This window comes from Sus scrofa, chromosome 1, assembly GCF_054392235.1.
Source record: "Sus scrofa isolate SSC_HxYL_T2T_F1_AM1 chromosome 1, Sscrofa_HxYL_maternal_Yorkshire_Landrace_v2.0, whole genome shotgun sequence".
Taxonomy (NCBI): domain Eukaryota; kingdom Metazoa; phylum Chordata; class Mammalia; order Artiodactyla; family Suidae; genus Sus; species Sus scrofa.
The window spans coordinates 53,107,059-53,124,418 of NC_139383.1; the positions used below are offsets into that span (position 1 = coordinate 53,107,059).

The window sequence follows — 17,360 nt, forward strand, 5'->3', positions numbered from 1 at the left end:
TCCACACCAAGCACTGTACAAGGATCTTTGGAGACACAAAGATGAAAAGACAGTGTTTTTCCTTCTGGAACTGATCTCGGGGGCCGCAGGGTGCAGCGGCTTGCAGCGGTATCTTAGTTCCATCCCTCCCTCCGGCGCCTCCCCAGCTCCTCCCCTCTGCTCTCCTGCCTCCTACACCCTCCCGGCCTTGGCTTGGCTGCGATAGGTTCTCCTGGGTCTGGGCTCACGGCTCCTCTGTGGGCCTTGTGTTCCCCACTTCGTAGACCCGCAGGCTTCTGGAGACCGTGGGTTGAAGACCTAGTCGAGAAGGAAGAAGATGCGGTGAGTGAGCCGCGCGTGAAGGGCAGCGCCTCCCAGGGACGCTGTTAATGGGCCAGCGCCTGGTACAGCGGGCCCCCAGGGAGACGTGCCTGGCCTGCCTCTTGCTTAAGATCGCGCCTGCTCTTAGCCGTTCCGCTGACCCTGTCGGTGCTGCTGCGGCGAATGCGGCCTCCAGAGCTCCTGGGACGCAGGGATCTAGCCGGGAGCGAGGCTGCTGAGAGCCCCGGGCTCACATTCCCCGCAGACGCGAGGAGTCCTTGGTCCCCCGGGCTTGCAGTTTTTAGGTGAGTGATAATACCATTCATTTCCTTACACCTCCAGGTGCCAGATGGCCCAGGAATAACGGATGCATCAGGAGAGCTTTCCCAATACAGACAGCCAGTCAGGTGAGTGCCGGGCCTCACCGCAAGTCTCTGCTCCTAAAGCCCCAGGGAAGAGCCTGTTCAGCATCTAGTCCTGAAGTTTTTCTCTCTTGGAAAACCTATCTTTAAGGTTTCTTTGTTTTCCTAGTCCCAGAGGTCCTTTATTCATCAAATTGAAAAATGCAGGAGCTCAAGCTCTCACCTGAAAGAACAGTTAATAAGCACACAATCAGTAAACTCTTAAAGAAGAGCGTTTATATTATGAAGAGGGAGAGTGGGTGGTATTAGTAAAAGAACAGTAACATCTTGTGCCTGCAAAACAATTTCTTTTTAATGCCAAAGGGTTCGAGTGAAATTGACTTCACACCAGGCTTATCCTCTTGCAAACCAGAAGGAGGAAGGGTGTCCACAATTTCAGTTTCCAGCAAATTGAACAAATTGAGCTTGGAATGTAAGAGAAAAATGGAAATGTGCTGAAGATCCTTAAAAGTACTCTGGATCAAAAAAGGGATCAAAAGTTATTTGACCTATCAATGAGGAGCTAGTGTACTGTTCTTAGACACAGGAAGTCAGCTTTTCTGCAAGACTTTTTTGTATCTTTAAAAATCAGTTAACTCTGCAGTTTGCCTGCTTCAGAAAAGCTATATAATGTTTGCAGAATGTGTATTTGTTTACAATAGCACATAGTAGTAAAAAATGCTGATTAATTTCCTACCCTGTGCTAGCACTAGTGAAGGATACAGAAAAAAAAAAAAAAAATCACAGCCTCTTGGAAGTGTTGCAATAGTTTCATTTGGTCAGTTTTGCAAATATGCACAGGCCGTGAAGTGCCCTGCCCTGCCAGAGGGAGTGGGGAAGGGTCAGGGAAGTGTGTATCATAGGTGTGATGACCTGGCTAAATCTTGAAGTTAGAGGGATGGTAGTTGGAGGACAAGGAGTGAGGGCAGAAGAAATAGCACAGAAAAAGAGAATGGCATGGTTCCTTCTGGGAGCATCAAGGAAATGGAATTTGAATGTGTGAAGCTGTGGTCATTCTGGCAGGGAAGCCAGAGGCTAGATGTTGTATACCTTGGTACAAGAGTTTTATCCTAAAGTGGTTTTGGGGGTTACTCAAAGGATTTTTATTTTTTTCCATTATAAATTGGTTTACAGTGATTCAAAGGATTTTAACCAGGAGAATAGTGTAATCAGATTTATGCTTCAGAAAAATCTCCAAGGACATGGTATATAGGCTTAGTTAGAACCCCCGAGTGAAAGTGGAAGTTATTGCAATTCAGGCAAGAAATGATAAAGAGCCATTCTAAAACACTGGAAGTCGGGATGGGACTGGATGAATTTGGGGAATACTTAGGTGACAAAATATTTTAGGCTTATAGTGTATTGGATATGGTAGGCAAAGAAGAGGTAGAAAGACAGAATGGCTCCCAAGTTGGTGGTTGATGACCAGGTGAATGCTCTACTCACAGCTTGGAAATTAAGGCTTAAAACAGGTCCCAGGAGCAAGATAATGAGTCAAATATTCCATTTGTCCTATGTCCAGTAGAGAGAGCTGCATACACAGGTCAGCAGATTTCTTAAGTGGAAATATAGACAGACCTGGGAGGCTTTGGTATATAAAGAGTTGAGAAAGTCATGGCATTGGGTCAGGTCATCTGAAAGAGTGAGAGAGGAGAGATGATCCCACTTGATCAAACATTGGGGAAGCCAACATCTAACCTGTATACAGAGAAAGAGAGGTCCATAAAGGTGATTGGAAGGGATCACTCAGCCATCTTTCAGGAAGAATTCAGGAAAATATGAAGTCCCTGGAAGAGAAATGGTCAGTGACAGATTCTGGGGGAGAGAGAATGTGGTAACAATAAACAGTCTTTGGCAGTTCTAGTTACATTAGGAAATCAATTGCTTCCTAAATAAGCAATTCCTTTCTTTTCTGAACTGCTGTAGAAGTATCTTTGTAGTTCTCTTAAGTTTTATTAAGTTCTACCTTGAGTGGTATCATGTATTTCTGATTCTTTTTACTCAATTACCAACTTCTTGAGGGTAGGGACCATGATTTATTCATCTTCGAATTATGCATTATGTTTGGACAGGAGATCACTAAAATATTTATTGAATGACTGAATTACCGATAGTTGCTTATTTAGGCCCCAAATTTATAAACTTAAAAAAAAATTTGGCTAGAAACATTCATAAACTACATTGCTTACTTTTTTGCCTTTTAAAATAGAGTTATTGAACATAATGTAATCTCTTTGTTAGAATCAATTTAACAAATGGGTATGTGGAGCTATTTATTGTACACTAAAATGACTGCTCTGTAGTTGGTGATTCAGCCTTGTCCTTATTTTCCTTGGATGAAAAATAATACAAGATTAGATGGCAAGATTAATATTTGTTGGAAATTTGAAATTTTGAAGTAATCATGCTTATATGCAAATCTGTATAAAACCAGTATCATTCTCAATATCTCAATATGGTGTTTCCAGATTTAGTTAGGAGGAAAGGGAGAGAGATGAGATCAAGGTTGGGGTCAGAGGTAGACTTTTTAAAATGTTGCTTTTTGTACTTTCCTAAACTTGCTTTGACCATATCTGTAACTAAGAGCTGGCTGAATTTCCAAGTAATTGGTAATTACCAATTACTTGGTAATTTCTGCCTTTGTTTAAGGTGCATAATATCTTGTTGTCTTTAGAAAGTTGGCTGTCATTACTATTTTTAAAGTCATAGTAAGATTCATTTTTTTCCCAAAGGAATTTGGAAATTGGAAAATAAACTTTCTTCTGTACTTTATAAGAATAAATATATCCATAATGCTTGAAGAAAGCTAAATATTGATGGTATGCTCATGAAGGATTTAGAGTGAATTTGTTTGATACAATTTACAGCTTTGATAAAGATTTAAAATAATTGACCAGTGACTGATACTTTGTTGAGGAGACTCCATGGAAGCTGTGATAGTAGCATTTAAAATTCTATATCTAAATGCATAAATCAGTTGTTAAATATATGGAGCTTTTGAAATTTGAACATTTCATGAGTATAAGGTTCTGAATGTGGAAAAAAAAATAAAGCATATTATGTTGTCTGTCTTTCAGATGATTTTGGCCAAAATCAAAGTGATATGATTACTTACATCAAGAAGCAGAGACTCTTATGAAAAATTTTCAATTCAAACCACAATTTCTTTTTCTTTCTTTTCTTTTCTTTTTTTTTAGGGTCACACCTGAGGCATATGGAAGTTCCCAGGCTAGGGGTCAAAGTTGGAGCTGCAACTGCTGGCCTACATCACAGCCACAGCAACACCAGATCTGAGCTGCATCTGCAATCTACACCACAGCTCATGGCAACCCCGGATATAACCTGGGTCCTCATGGATAACAGTCAGGTTCATTACTGCTGAGCCACAACAGGTACTCCACAATTTCATTTTATGAAGATTCTCATAGTGGAGAAGAAATTGAGGAGCTGTTATGTGAAAATTAACTTGAATTTTTTTTTTTTTTTTTTGGTCTTTATGCCTTTTCTAGGGCTGCTCCCACGGCATATGGAGGTTCCCAGGCTAGGGGTCCAATCTGAGCTGTAGCTGCTGGCCTACACCAGAGCCACAGCAATGCCAGATCCGAGTTGCGTCCATGACCCACACCACAGCTCATGGCAACGCCAGATCCTCAACCCACTGAGCAAGGCCAGGGATCGAACCTGCATCCTCATGGACACTAGTTGGGATCATTACCACTGAGCCATGAGAGGAACTCCTTATCTTTCAATGAAAGAGAAAACAGGAGCACTTTGCATGGTAGAGGTAATGTAGTAAATTATGGTCATAAAGTTCTTTTGGCTGAAATACAGTCTTTGCAATTGCAAGCAATCGCAATACAAGCATTTCCATTGTAAACGATATGGGCAGAGGTGGAGGTCAGAGATGGTTGCCCAGCTGAGAAATGCCTATTACTTGAATGGCTAAATATATTCACACACTTTTCCTTCTGATTGGAAAGATAATACAAATACTGATTTACAGGCAGATTAAGGACAAGGCAGAAGCAAAGCAAGTTCGAACCATGTTTCAGAGTCAGGAAAAGTTAGTAATGTCAAGAGAATTGAGGGAGTTACTTGGAGCTATATTTCTTTTCCTGAAAACTTTCTCCATTCACTGGATTCTACTGTCAGGATGTATGTGTTCCCAAAAGATATGCAAACAACCTACCTGGACACCAGTCTGGACTCTGCTTACTAGGGACTGGTTTTTACCTGCACAGTACTTGGGCTGTTCTAATTAATACGGTGGAATAGTATGAAGAGCCACAGCCATGTTTAGTCAGGCACTGTAGTAGGTAATTTACATTGGAAATCTCATTTAATCCTTACTACAACATGAACCCCTTATGCATATGGAAAATGAGGCACTGCGATACTAATGTAACTTGCATAAGGTTCTCATTTATTAAGTGCAGGGATGGCATCCAGACTAAGCCTATCTGAGTCTTAAACGTCTTAAACGTGTTCAGCACTACATTTAGGGGTGGGCTGCATCAGTCCACAGTTCTCTCTATCTTTCAGGCAAGAGACGAAGTTAGACGAGGAGGAAGAGCCTGTGAGTGGGTGAATGAAGCATAAAGAGACTGATTCATTTGCTAGTCATTTAGCGAGAGATTTTAAAGGTGAAGTGTTCTATTCACCTCACATGAGTGGCTGTTTGCATTTGACCTCTTAACTCTTAAAGGTTCTCTTTCCCATACAGCCTGGTGCCTTAGGAGGGAGAGTTTCTGAGAAATCACAATGCATTAATAGTGTTACTTTATTCCATAGTTCCAGTAGTAACGATGGACAGGCTCTTGTGTTCTAGGTTTACAGGCGTCTCTAAGAATTTATTCTCAGGTTCGGTCAGCACCAAGGCTGAGAAACAATTTCACTTTTTAATCTTTCCACGGAATAGCTGTCACCTCCTGGCGGTGCTGAAATTCAGGGTATGGCAGCAATCGCGCATGCGTACCGTACCCTGGTTCCACCCCCTGCCGACTTTACGGTCGTCCTGTTGGCTCCGCCCCCCTGTTGCCCCGACGTGCTGCGTCATGGCGCGCCTTACCCGGAGCGACCCCGGAAGTGGGTCGGGGGCTTGCCCTCTGCCCCGCCTCCGAGCCGGAGTGGGAGGTGTTACCCCAGAGGAGTTGAGCTATGCTTCCCCTTCCAGCGATGGACTCTCGGCAGGGCGCGGGCCAGGGTTCCAGGATGCTGAACGTCCCTTCCCAATCTTTCCCAGGCCCCAGATCGCAGCAGCGCGTCGCCTCCGGGGGGCGTAGCAAGGTAAGCGGGTGACTCCCTCGGTCTCGCGCAGCAGTCCTCTCCTCCCGCCGGCGTTTCGTGCTTGGGTACAGTCCATAATCTCCTTCCGTCCCCTCCCACCTCCTGTTCCCTCCTCTAGCCTTCATTCCCTCCTATCCTTGCTGGCGATCTCTCTCAGATCCCACGCATTTCCAGTCTCCGAACTCTCCTAACCTCCCTCCCTCTTACCTATTGGCCCCTTTTCTTTTCCATCCCTTTATCCTGTTTTGTCAGTTACCTTCTTCCAAATCTTTTACCGCTGGTTAAATTCAGATGTATGATAGGACTAGGCACTGTGCTTCCCATATCGTAGGTACTTAGTATTAGCTTCCATCCCTTAACACAACCTCCTCTCTGTTCTTTTGTTCTTCACTTTCCCAAGGAGTTGTGAGAGATGTGGGTTCCCTAGAAGAGGGGAAATGTTGGGCAGTAGCGACAGTGACCAGTTATCATTCCGCCAAGGGTAGGAACTTCGGGAGCTCTGGAAGATTGGAGAAGCGAGAACAAATATATACAAACCTCCAGTTAGGTTTATAGACACCTTTCCAAGTCATGCTGCCTTTCTGTCTTCCATTGGTACCTGATTGTTTTATCTCTGCCTTTTCTACTGATAACACTTAATGATTTTGAAGCTAATGTATCAAGTTTTTGTCGAACATAGTTATTATTACCAACAGGTGGAATACAAACGTGTGGGTTTGGGGTTTTTTTTTGGTTTGTTTTTCTTTTTTTTTACTGCTGCAGCTGTGAGGTATAGAAGTTTTCAGGCCAGGGGTGGAATCAGAGCTGCAGCCAGGGCAAGACCAGATCTAGGCTACATCTGCGACCTACACTACCTACAACTTGGGGCAATCCAGGATCCTTCACCAACTGAGCAAGGCCTGGGATTGAACCCAAATCCTCACGGAGACAACGTTGGGTCCTTAACTCGCTGAGCCACAATGGGAACTCCACAAATGTGTTTTATATTTACAGAATTTAGAACACTTATCTCCTTTGTTTATTGCAACATGAATGTTGCTTGCTCCTGTTTTTGTTAGTTCCTCATTCAATAACCACATCTTCATGTTTTGTTTTCAAGACTTGAACCTACTTGGGCCACTCCTTTTTCACTTCTGAACTCTTGAGTCTTAGCATTAACATCATTTGGGAACCTCACCAACTTTCTTTTTTTCTTTCTTTTTTTTGGCTGTTCCTGTGGCATGTGTAAATTTTCTGGGCCAGGGATCAAACCCGAGCTACAGCAGCAACCCAGGCTGCTGCAGTGACAATGCCGAATCCACTGTCCTATAAGGGACCTTACCAGTGCCTCAATTTTATTTATTTATTTATCTTTTGCTTTTTAGGGCTAAACCTGCAGCAGATGGAAGTTCCCCACAGTAATGGTCTGTGATCTGCTCATGGCAATGCTAGAACCTTAACCCACTGAGCAAGGCCAGGGAACAAACCTTATGGATACTAGTTACTGCTGAGCCACAATGAGAGTTGCTGTCCTTCTCCATTAAAATTCCAGCCATGTTCTCAGTATTATTTAAAGGAGAAAATTTAGAGGCAAAGACAGAAGGTCCACAGGTGATGATGACAAAGGTGAGACTTTGGGTCCAGAAAGAGAACAAAATAAGATTATTGTGCAATTCAGAAGAAAACTCAAGACTGTTTTTTTCCTCTCTTTGTGAAATTGTTACCAAACCAAACTTGACTTTGCATGCCCAATGTACAGCAAAGCTGATCTAACACTGGGTGGTGGTAAAGGAAAGTACAGCATTTATTTACACTAAGCAAAGAGAATGGACAGCCAATGTTCAAAAGACCCAAACTCCCTGATGGCTTTTGAACAAGGGTTTTTATTTATTTATTTGTTTGTTTGTTTGTTTGTTTGTTTGTTTGTTTTTAGGGCCGCACCCACGGCATACAGAGGTTCCCAGCCTGGGGGTTGAATTGGAGCTGTAGCTGCTGGCCTATACCACAGCCACAGCAATGTGGGATCTGAGTTGCATCTGCGACCTACACCACAGCTCACGCAACACCAGATCTTTAACCCACTGAGTGAGGCCAGGGATTGAACCTGAAACTTCATGGTTCCTAGTCAGATTTGTTTCCACTGCACCATGACGGAAACTCCCTGAACAAGGGTTTTTAAAGGCAGTGTGAAGGATGCAGGTTGTAGGGTGTGTGATCAGTTCATGGACGTTCTTCTTATTGGTTGGTGGCGAGGTAACAAGGTGATATTTGGAACTCTTAATCCTAAAATGGTCTGACCAGTCTGAGGTCTCCATGCTTGTAGTTAACAGTCTGTGTCCTGTGGGGTCCTGGTTTCTGTAGCACAACTCAAAGGTATGCATCAGATTGTTACCTTTAGAAAGGACTAGGAGTCCAGTGACTCTGTTGGTTTTTTCCTTCTTTTTCTTTTTACGGCTGACCCTGCAGCATAGGGAGGTTCCTGGGCTAGAGGTCGAATTGGAGCTACAGCTGCTGGCCTGCACCACAGCCACAGCAACACAGGATCCGAGCCACATTTGTGACCTACACCTCAGCTGACAGCAATGCTGGATCCTTAACCCACTGAGTGAGGCCAGGGATCTAACCTGTATCCTCATGGACATTATGTTAGGTCCTTAACCTGCTGAGCCACAATGGGAACCCCCCAGTGACTCAGTTACTTAAGTTTTCAGTGCTTTTCTTGCTTGACTGTTTTTCTTTGATTTCTGCATTTTCTCATTTCTGTGGTCATCATCAATTTGAGTGTGCTCTGTAGAACTCGGGGAAGGCTTAAAAGTTTGTCTACAAATGAGAAGCAGGAATAAAGAGGGCTTTGTACCTGGGAGGGCTCTGCAGGGTCCTGCTCAACTTCAAAATAAGCTAATCTTGAACATGTTAGAACTTGTATGAAATGGGTAGAGGCTGAGAAAACAGAACTTATTTGGGAGGTTGTATAACATAATTGTTAAAAGCATAGGCTCTTTTTTTCTTTTTTCTGCACCATGGCTTATGGAGTTCCTGGGCCAGGGATCAGATCCGAGTGGCAGTTGTGACCTATGCCGCAGCTGTGGCAATGCCAGACCCTTTTAATCCACTGGCCAGGCTGGGGATTGAACTTGTGTCCTGGCGCTGCAGAGATGCCACCAATCCTACTGCACCATAGCAGGGGCTCAGAAACGTAGACTTTTGATGAGAAAGACTCATTATTTTTCCACTTCTATCATTCAGCCTCTTTGAGTCTGTTTCCTCAGGTGAAAATTGGAAAATAGTACCCATTTTATAGGGTTGTTCATAAGATTAAGGGGTAAGGGAGATAATGTTTCTCTTGGCACAGTCTTGGTGTATGGTAAGCATTTGTTAAATGTTGTTAGCCCTTAGGCTTTTATTCAAGCCTCATGGATTGTTGTGGGATTGTTATGTAAAAAAGCACAACACCTGGTGCAGAATATGCACTTAATATGATTACTATTATTTTTTCTATGAACACTGGTAAATATTTGTTGAGAATCTACCCATATGCTGGAGATGTGGTCTCTGTTGGGGAGGGGAAAGTTTCCACTTTTATTCATTGCTCTTCAGTTCTGTGGCTGGACCAATAAAAAAAAATTGGCACAAGACAGTTTAGCAGGAGAAAAAGAAATTTAATTCATGCGCACAGAGGTCTTATAGAAATAGGACCTTAGAAGTGGGCAAAGCAGGCAGCTTTTATACTACTTATTTATTTATTTTCATATCATTTTTTTTATTTCCACACTATCAGTGGTATCAATATTACAAAGTGAAATAGGTTTTGTAGTTCATATAATTTCTGCACACAGAAACATAATACTCTGCGGAACAGTCAGTACTAATTTTTTTTGTTGTTTTAGATGAACAGTAAATTTGAGAGGAATTGATTGGACAAAGAAGCTTAGGTTTGGGTATTTATTTAGTAAAGTTTGGGCTTGGGTAGTAAATTCGTAAAGAAATAACAGGGTTTGTTTATACAGGTTTCTTGGCCCTGAATAGCCTGTCTTTGGCGAGAAGGATGTCTTTCTACCTGCCAGTACAAGTAGGCTCTCAGTAACACCTTTCACATGGGAGATTTCCTCCTTGTTTTCAGGGAGACAGAGAGGACGGTCAGAGTGATAAGAACACATAGTGATAGAGCCAAGACCAGATCTTGTTTTCATTACTCTGGGCTCAGTATTATCCTTGTTCTACCATGAGCCATTAGGATGGACATTTGTGTGCCAAGGCCTACTTCATAGCCCAGGTATTTTATGTAGGATTCTATATATAATTCTAATATAACCTCCTAAAGCTGTAAGAAGTTTTTTAAAATTGTTAGAGTTCTCTTTATTTTTGGAGTGGGAATCAGAGTAGTGAAGTGGCCTGAAGACCAACAGCAGGAGGGGGAAGGGAAAGCTGCTCACTTGAGGAAGCCACATTGAATTCTTCCCTTTTCCTTTTGGAGGTCCCTCTGAAACAGGGCAGAAGTCTCATGGATTGGATTCGACTGACCAAAAGTGGAAAGGATCTAACAGGACTAAAAGGCAGGTTAATTGAAGTAACTGAAGAAGAACTTAAAAAACACAACAAAAAAGATGATTGTTGGATATGCATAAGAGGTAGGTAGTGTTTATTCTGTACTGCAGAAGCTTTTGGCTGGGCTTTCAGTTGTAATGCTTTATAACCCCATGGTCCTGTTATTTGCTGGGATAATTCACAAATAACAAAGATATGACTAATATTGGGCAATACATTCTTTAATTCTGAATTTGGACAGTATTTCTTCCCTGAGTTACTGTTTATACAGCACCCCTGTACTGTAGTCCCTTTGTAAAAAAGGAAGTGTTTGCCAAGCAATTTATTTATTTATTTATTTATTTTGTCTTTTTGCCATTTTTTGGGCCACTCCCACAGCATATGGAGGTTCCCAGGCTAGGAGCTGTAGCCGCCAGCCTACGCCAGAGCCACAGCAACAGGGGATCCGAGCCTCATCTGCAACCTATACCACAGCTCATGGCAACACCAGATCCTTAACCCACTGAGCAAGGCCAGGGATCGAACCCTCAACCTCATAGTTCCTAGTTGGATTCGTTAACCACTGAGCTATGACGGGAACTTCTGCCAGGCAATTTAATATGAAAGTAGTAAAATTGTTCAGTAACACCTAGTTTACATGGAATAATGTTCTACCTTTGTGCTGTTACAGAATTCTGCAGGATGAAATGTCTCTGCGAATCTAAAGTAAATCTGAAAGCCTACATTAAAGTCAAATCATTAGTTCTCATTTGAGCAATTTTTATTACTGAATCTATGTTTGTTAGAAATGTTAGTTGATTTTTCTAGCCGACAGCAAATTAGAAGCCCCAAACTAGAAGTGGATAGATTGGAGAGGGTGAGGAAAGAAATAGGACTGTATTAAATGAAAGTAGATCTCATGGTATCCTAAACCTGGCATCTGAGAGGAGAACAAAAACAATAAAGGGGAGTTCGCATTGTGGCTCAGTGGTTAAGAATCCAGCTATAGTGGCTCAGGTCACTGAGGAGGTTTGGGTTTGATCCCCGGCCTGGCATAGTGGATTAAAGGACTTGGCATTGCTGCAGCTATGGATCAAGATTCAGTCCCTGGCCCGGAATTTCTATATGCTGCGGGTATGGCCATAAAACAAACGAAACAATAAAGGGCTTCCATCTGTATACTGGGCTTCATAATGTATACTGGGCCCATCTGTATATGGGCCCCATAGCGATGTCCTTGAATTATCCAGACAGTGGTCACTATGTCCATTATTCTCTGCCTAAATAAGAAAGGAAGCGTGTCACTTATTGTTGTTATCACAATTATAATTTTATCGTTATATGATCTTTGTTTGTTGTCAGTTATTCTGATGACACTGTCACCTGTATGAGGTCAAGGACCGTGTCAATCACCAGCTCTGTCCTTGATGCTTGGCATGTAGAGGTCATAGTATGTATTTGTTGGTTTTTGTTTTTTTTTTTCTTTTTAGGGCTGAATCTGAGGCATATGGAGGTTCCCAGGCTAGGGGTCCAATCAGAACTATAGCCGCTGGCCTACAACACAGCCGCAGCAACTCGGGATCCAAGCCATATCTGCAACCTACACCACAGCTCATAGCAACGCCGGATCCTTAACCCACTGAGCAAGGCCAGGGGTTGAACCCGCAACCTCATGGTTCCTAGTTGGATTTGGTTCTGCTACACCATAATGGGAACTCCCAGTATGTATTTGTTGAATGAATGCAATACTTAACATTTTTAAGAAATTTGATTACTTGAAGCAAAGGTGCGTGGTTGTCGCAGTAGGTAGGTGATGTGATAAATGTAAAGACACCAATAGCACTGTTAGTTTGCTAGGGATGCCCAAACAAAATACCATAAATTGGGTGGCTTATGCAAGAGAAATTTATTATCTCACAGTTCTGGAGACTAAACTTGAAATCAGGGTAACTTCTGTGGGCTTGAAGAAGAATCTATTCCATGTCTCTTGCTTCTCTTCTGGTGGTTTGCTGGCAGTCTCTGGAGCTGCTTGGCTTGCAGAAGCATTACCCGGGTCTTTAACTTCATCTGTATATGACATTCTTCTTGTGTGATTGTCTCTCTGTATTTGCTGTTTTTACAAGGACACCAGTCATATTTGATTAAGGGCCTGCCCTACTCTACTAGCACTGCATCTAATTACATCTGCATTGACCCTCTATCCCCAGAAAGTCATGTTCTGAAGTACTGGTAGTTAGGACTTCAGCATAGGCATTTTAGAGGTATACATTTCAATCCATAGCTATTAGAGTGTGGAATTTTTTTCAGTGGCAGAGGGTATGGACTCTTCCAGTAGGTGATGACATAGCTTGTACTGAGACAGAAGATCAGATGCTTAACTCTTCAAAGTTTATCAGGGAAATAAACATGGAAGTGAAGATTCTGTCAGTTAGAAAAAGCTCCTTTGGCCATTTTATAGGCTTTTTAAAATACCCTCCTTGCCTTCTCTCCTTGTTGCATACCTGTTTATTTATTCGGTGTAAGTAACTGGTATAAAATGACCTCACCACTCTGCCTGAGTATCTTCTCCTGGCCTGGGTGGAATGGAGATCAGAGTCCCATGAACATCTCTCAGCTGGTCCAGGCTACAGGCATCTCTAAGATGTTTTTGCAGTTAGGAAGCCACTTTTCCAGGAAACTCATGTGAACCCTTCATATCCTAGTGCTATTAGATAAATAAGGCATTGTTCTAATAAGATCATACTTAATTATATATATAATATACTTATATATACAATAATATATAATATAATGATACATTATATATATATACTATATATAATATAATATATTTAATATACTGACGGAGATCAAGGATTGGTTTGCTGTGTCTGAAAAGTGACACACTTTGCTCCCAATTACATATCTCTCATAATGACTTGAGTGCATGATATTCTCCTGGTAAGGCTGCTGATTGAAGGATACATTTTTTTATTTTATTTTATTTTGTTTTGTTTTTGCCTTTTCTAGGGCTGCACTCATAGCATATGGAGGTTCCCAGGCTAGGGGTCTAATTGGAGCTGTAGCCACCAACCTATGCTGGATCCGAGCCGTGTCTGTGACCTACACCACAGCTCATGGCAACGCCAGATCCTTAACCCACTGAGCAAGGCCAGGGATAAAAACCACAACCTCTCGGTTCCTAGTCAGATTCGTTAACCACTGAGCCACGAGGGGAACTCCAGATATTTCAAAAAGTTTCTGTTGGAGAATGTGTTCTACCCTATTAATATTAATGCTTCCCCTGCCCTCCCCCATTGCACAGTAAGATGTCTTTTTTTCTTTTCTTTTTGACAGAGTTTGGATTTTAATTTTAATAAGGAAACACTTGATTTAGGTCCTGCCTTGGACCCTCTACTCTAGCTGGAGAGGATAAATGACTGTTGAGGATAAATGACTGTTAGACAAGCCTGAGGGAAACGCCCTACGAGGGCTGTAAAGAAAGTGATGTCAGGGAGTTCCCCTCGTAGCTCAGCGGAAACGAATCTGACTAGTATCTCTAAGGATGCAGGTTCAATCCCTGGCCTCGCTCAGTACGTTAAGGATCTGGTGTTGCTGTGAGCTGTGGTGTAGGTCACAGATGCAGCTCAGATCTGGCGTTGCTGTGGCTGTGGGCTAGGCCGGCGGCTATAGCTTCAATTCTACCCCTAGCGTGGAAACCTCCACATACCTCAGATTCAGCCCTAAAAAGCAAAAAAAAAAAAAAGAGAGAGAGAGAGAGAGAGAGAGAGAGAGAGAGAGAGAGAAAGTGATATCAGATAGCAGGGAGGGAGACATGTGGGTTAGGAAAATTAGAGATGCTTTTATGATGGAGATAAGCCTTGAAACAGTGAAGAGGATTTCAACCGGAAATGAGGGGGACGTACACCCACGTGGAAGGAAAGGCCTAACCAAGGGTCTAGACCCAGAAAAGCTGGAGATATGTTTTGGAGCCTAAGTTACCTGTTGGAGAATTATAAGAAAGACAACTATAAACATGTGTTAGGGAAGGTTGTGGAGGACCTTGAAGACCAAGCTGAGAAATATGTTCCTGATTTTGATGGCAGTGTCAACTATTGGAGGTGCTTATGTGTAGGGATGATATGATCAGCAAAAGACCTTGGAAAGGGCAGTCTGGTGGTGGGTGTAGTGAATTGAAGTGGGACTAGGAAAGCATTTAGCTCTTACAGAAGTTCAGGTGATAATAGGTGAACCAGAATATTGATAAAGGCAACAAAGTAGGAATGTCAGCCAGGCAGATTACTGTTAATTTCTAACCCAATCCTTTGAAAGTAGAAGAAAGCACAGGACTAAATGTTACTGTCTTTTCTTCTTAGCTATTCTGATTTAAAATGCTAATAGTACCTTCTTAAGGGGAATAAATGCCAAATTTAGTTTCAAAAGTCAGAGCTGGAGTTCCCATTGTGGCTCAGTGGTTAACGAATCCGACTAGGAACCATGAGGTTGCAGGTTCGATCTCTGGCCTTGCTCAGTGGGTTAAGGATCTGGCGTTGCCATGAGCTGTGGTGTAGGTCACAGACGCAGCTCGGATCCTGCGTTGCTGTGGCTCTGGCATAGGCCGGCGGCTACAGCTCCGATTGGACCCCTAGCCTGGGAACCTCCCATATGCCGCAGGAGCGGCCCTAGAAAAGGCAAAAAGACAAAAAAAAAAAAAAAGAGCTAATGTTTGGACCCAAACTTTAATCAAAGCTGTACCACAGGGAAGCATGGTATCATGGTGTAATATTTTTCCCCTTTTTAAAAAGTATTCTTCATTTTCTAACAATTGCCCCATTTTTAGATCAGTTCGGGTTTCAGCTTGGTTGGGCTCAAAGAAACATCATCTCTTAAGATAACATACACTTTGGTATGGCTTTTTATAGCTAATATTTTGAGGATTTTTTTTTTTTTTTTTTTTTGAGTGCACAGTAACAGTTCTGCTTCATGTTGAGGTGTTCTGAGTCTAGTCACGTTCCTAAAAATGATGATGTAAAAATTGTACCTGGCTGGCAGCCAACTGTAAAATAGGGCATTGGCCTAGAATGATGACTAAAGCAGGATTGTGGAGTTTTTAATTTGTTCCTTTAATCCCCACCTTTCTCTTAAAGCATGTGATTACTGTAATGCAGTGGGAGTTACTTGGAACATTGCAGGATAAGAGAGAGATTGCTTTTTCCAAAAATTTTGTGGGTTGTTCCCATTGTGACACAGTGGGATCGAGGAGTCTCTGCAATGTCAAGAATGCAAATTCCATCCCAGCCCTGCACAGAGGGTTAAAAGATCCTGTTTTGCCACAGTTGGGGTTATCTGAGGCTCAGATCTGATCCCCGGCCCAAGAATTCTGTATGCTGCAGGATGGTCAAAAAAAAAAAAACATTGTTGAATTTACCATTAATTCCTACAATTGTAGTTTTCTCCTTTTCTTTTTTTTGGTATTTCTCCATCTCTCAAGAACTAAAGCTGATTTACAAATATGTAGAGCTTTGAACATGAGCATTTAGATGTTTAAATAAATATCGCTCATTGTGAGAGCTCTGTAGAGCCTAGATCAGATTTCATTTTTCCTGTAGTATATTTACTGTAGTGTGTAATTGGTGTGGGTCATGATGTATTAAGTCATGAAATCATCTTTTGGCAGCATTTTAATCTTAGGGTTAGGTGAACCATGACTAAATTACTAAAATTCTAAATAACATCCATATGAATAAATGGTATTTCTAAAAAGTTGATTGCAGTCAATATACTGGCTGTTCTGCTATTAAAAATTTAGTGAATTAGCTGGTCTTCTGTGGTGCATCTAGCTAATGATCAAGCCTGGGAACTTCTGAAAACCATGGGCACAGCCAAAAAAAAAAAAAAAAAAAACATTAGTGAATTAAGTTCCCTGCAGGGATTTTAATGCGTTTCATCTACAACTTAAAAATGAACATACTTTGATTTCTCCTAATGCTTATTGTCATATGGTAGTAAATTGAAGACACCTGCTTGAGACCATTGTAAAAGTGACTTTTAGTGGGTTTGTAACTTTCATGTTTCCTAACTAGAAATGGTATTTTTCCTTTACAGTTTCCTGGATTTCTATGTTCATTTATGGTAAAACTTAAAGAAATTTACTTTTGTGACAGTAGTGTAAATTTTTGTGAGTACCTGGGTTTCAAATTTGCAAATTTGCATCCTCACTGAAGTTTATTTGTAACCCCTAGTCAACACTCATAGTGCTTCACAGTTCTTTGCAAAGATGCACAGTGCAGTGAAAGATTGGTGTTGCCCAAGCATGTGTTTCTAACCCAGGTCAAACAAGGCAGTGCTCTGCTTTCTGGTTTTAGCTCTCTTATAAGAAGTGTCTTTTTCACCTTCTATTTAGTGCCACATTTTTTTCACCTCTGGTGCCTTTTTTTTTTTTTTTTTTTTTGTCTTTTTGCCTTTTCTAGGGTTGCTTTCCGAGGCATATGGAGGTTCCCAGGCTAGGGGTCGAATCAGAGCTGTAGCCACTGGCCTATGCCAGAGCCACAGCAACAGGGGATTCGAGCTGCATCTGCAACCTACACCACAGCTCACGGCAACGCTGGATCCTTAACCTACTGAGCAAGGCCAGGGACTGAACCCACAACCTCATGGTTCCTAGTCGGATTCGTTAACCATTGCGCCACAACGGGAACTCCACCTCTGGTGTTTTTTGTTGGTGATTTTACATGTGAAATGTCCTCCCAAGGAGAGTGCTGAAGTGCTGTCCCAGGAGTGTGGTGATGTGCCTTCCAGAGAAAATATCTGTTAGATAAGCTTTGTTTAGGCATGAATATAGCACTGGTGGCTGTGAATTCAGTGTTCATAAATCTACAATATGTATTGAAT

At 42.1% G+C, this 17,360-nt stretch overlaps 1 protein-coding gene across 9 annotated transcripts in view; it reads left to right on the forward strand.

Annotated features, from left to right (window-relative positions):
• Positions 1-203: 203 nt before the first annotated feature.
• CYB5R4 (cytochrome b5 reductase 4) overlaps positions 204-17,360 on the forward strand; it is a 99,163-nt gene continuing 82,006 nt past the window's right edge. For 4 of the 9 annotated variants that reach the window (XR_002343379.2, XR_014805243.1, XM_013992656.3 and 1 more), the window contains exons 1-2: positions 5,794-5,987; positions 10,441-10,594. Coding sequence is in view for 3 of the 9 variants with exons in the window: in XM_013992656.3 (XP_013848110.3) it covers positions 5,859-5,987; positions 10,441-10,594 (283 nt within the window). In the remaining 6 variants the exon portion in view is untranslated. Of the gene's footprint in view, positions 606-642; positions 708-5,793; positions 5,988-10,440; positions 10,595-17,360 lie in introns of those variants that run through there. The other 5 variants (XR_014805242.1, XM_021089548.2, XM_084959260.1 and 2 more) reach the window with 3 other exon arrangements.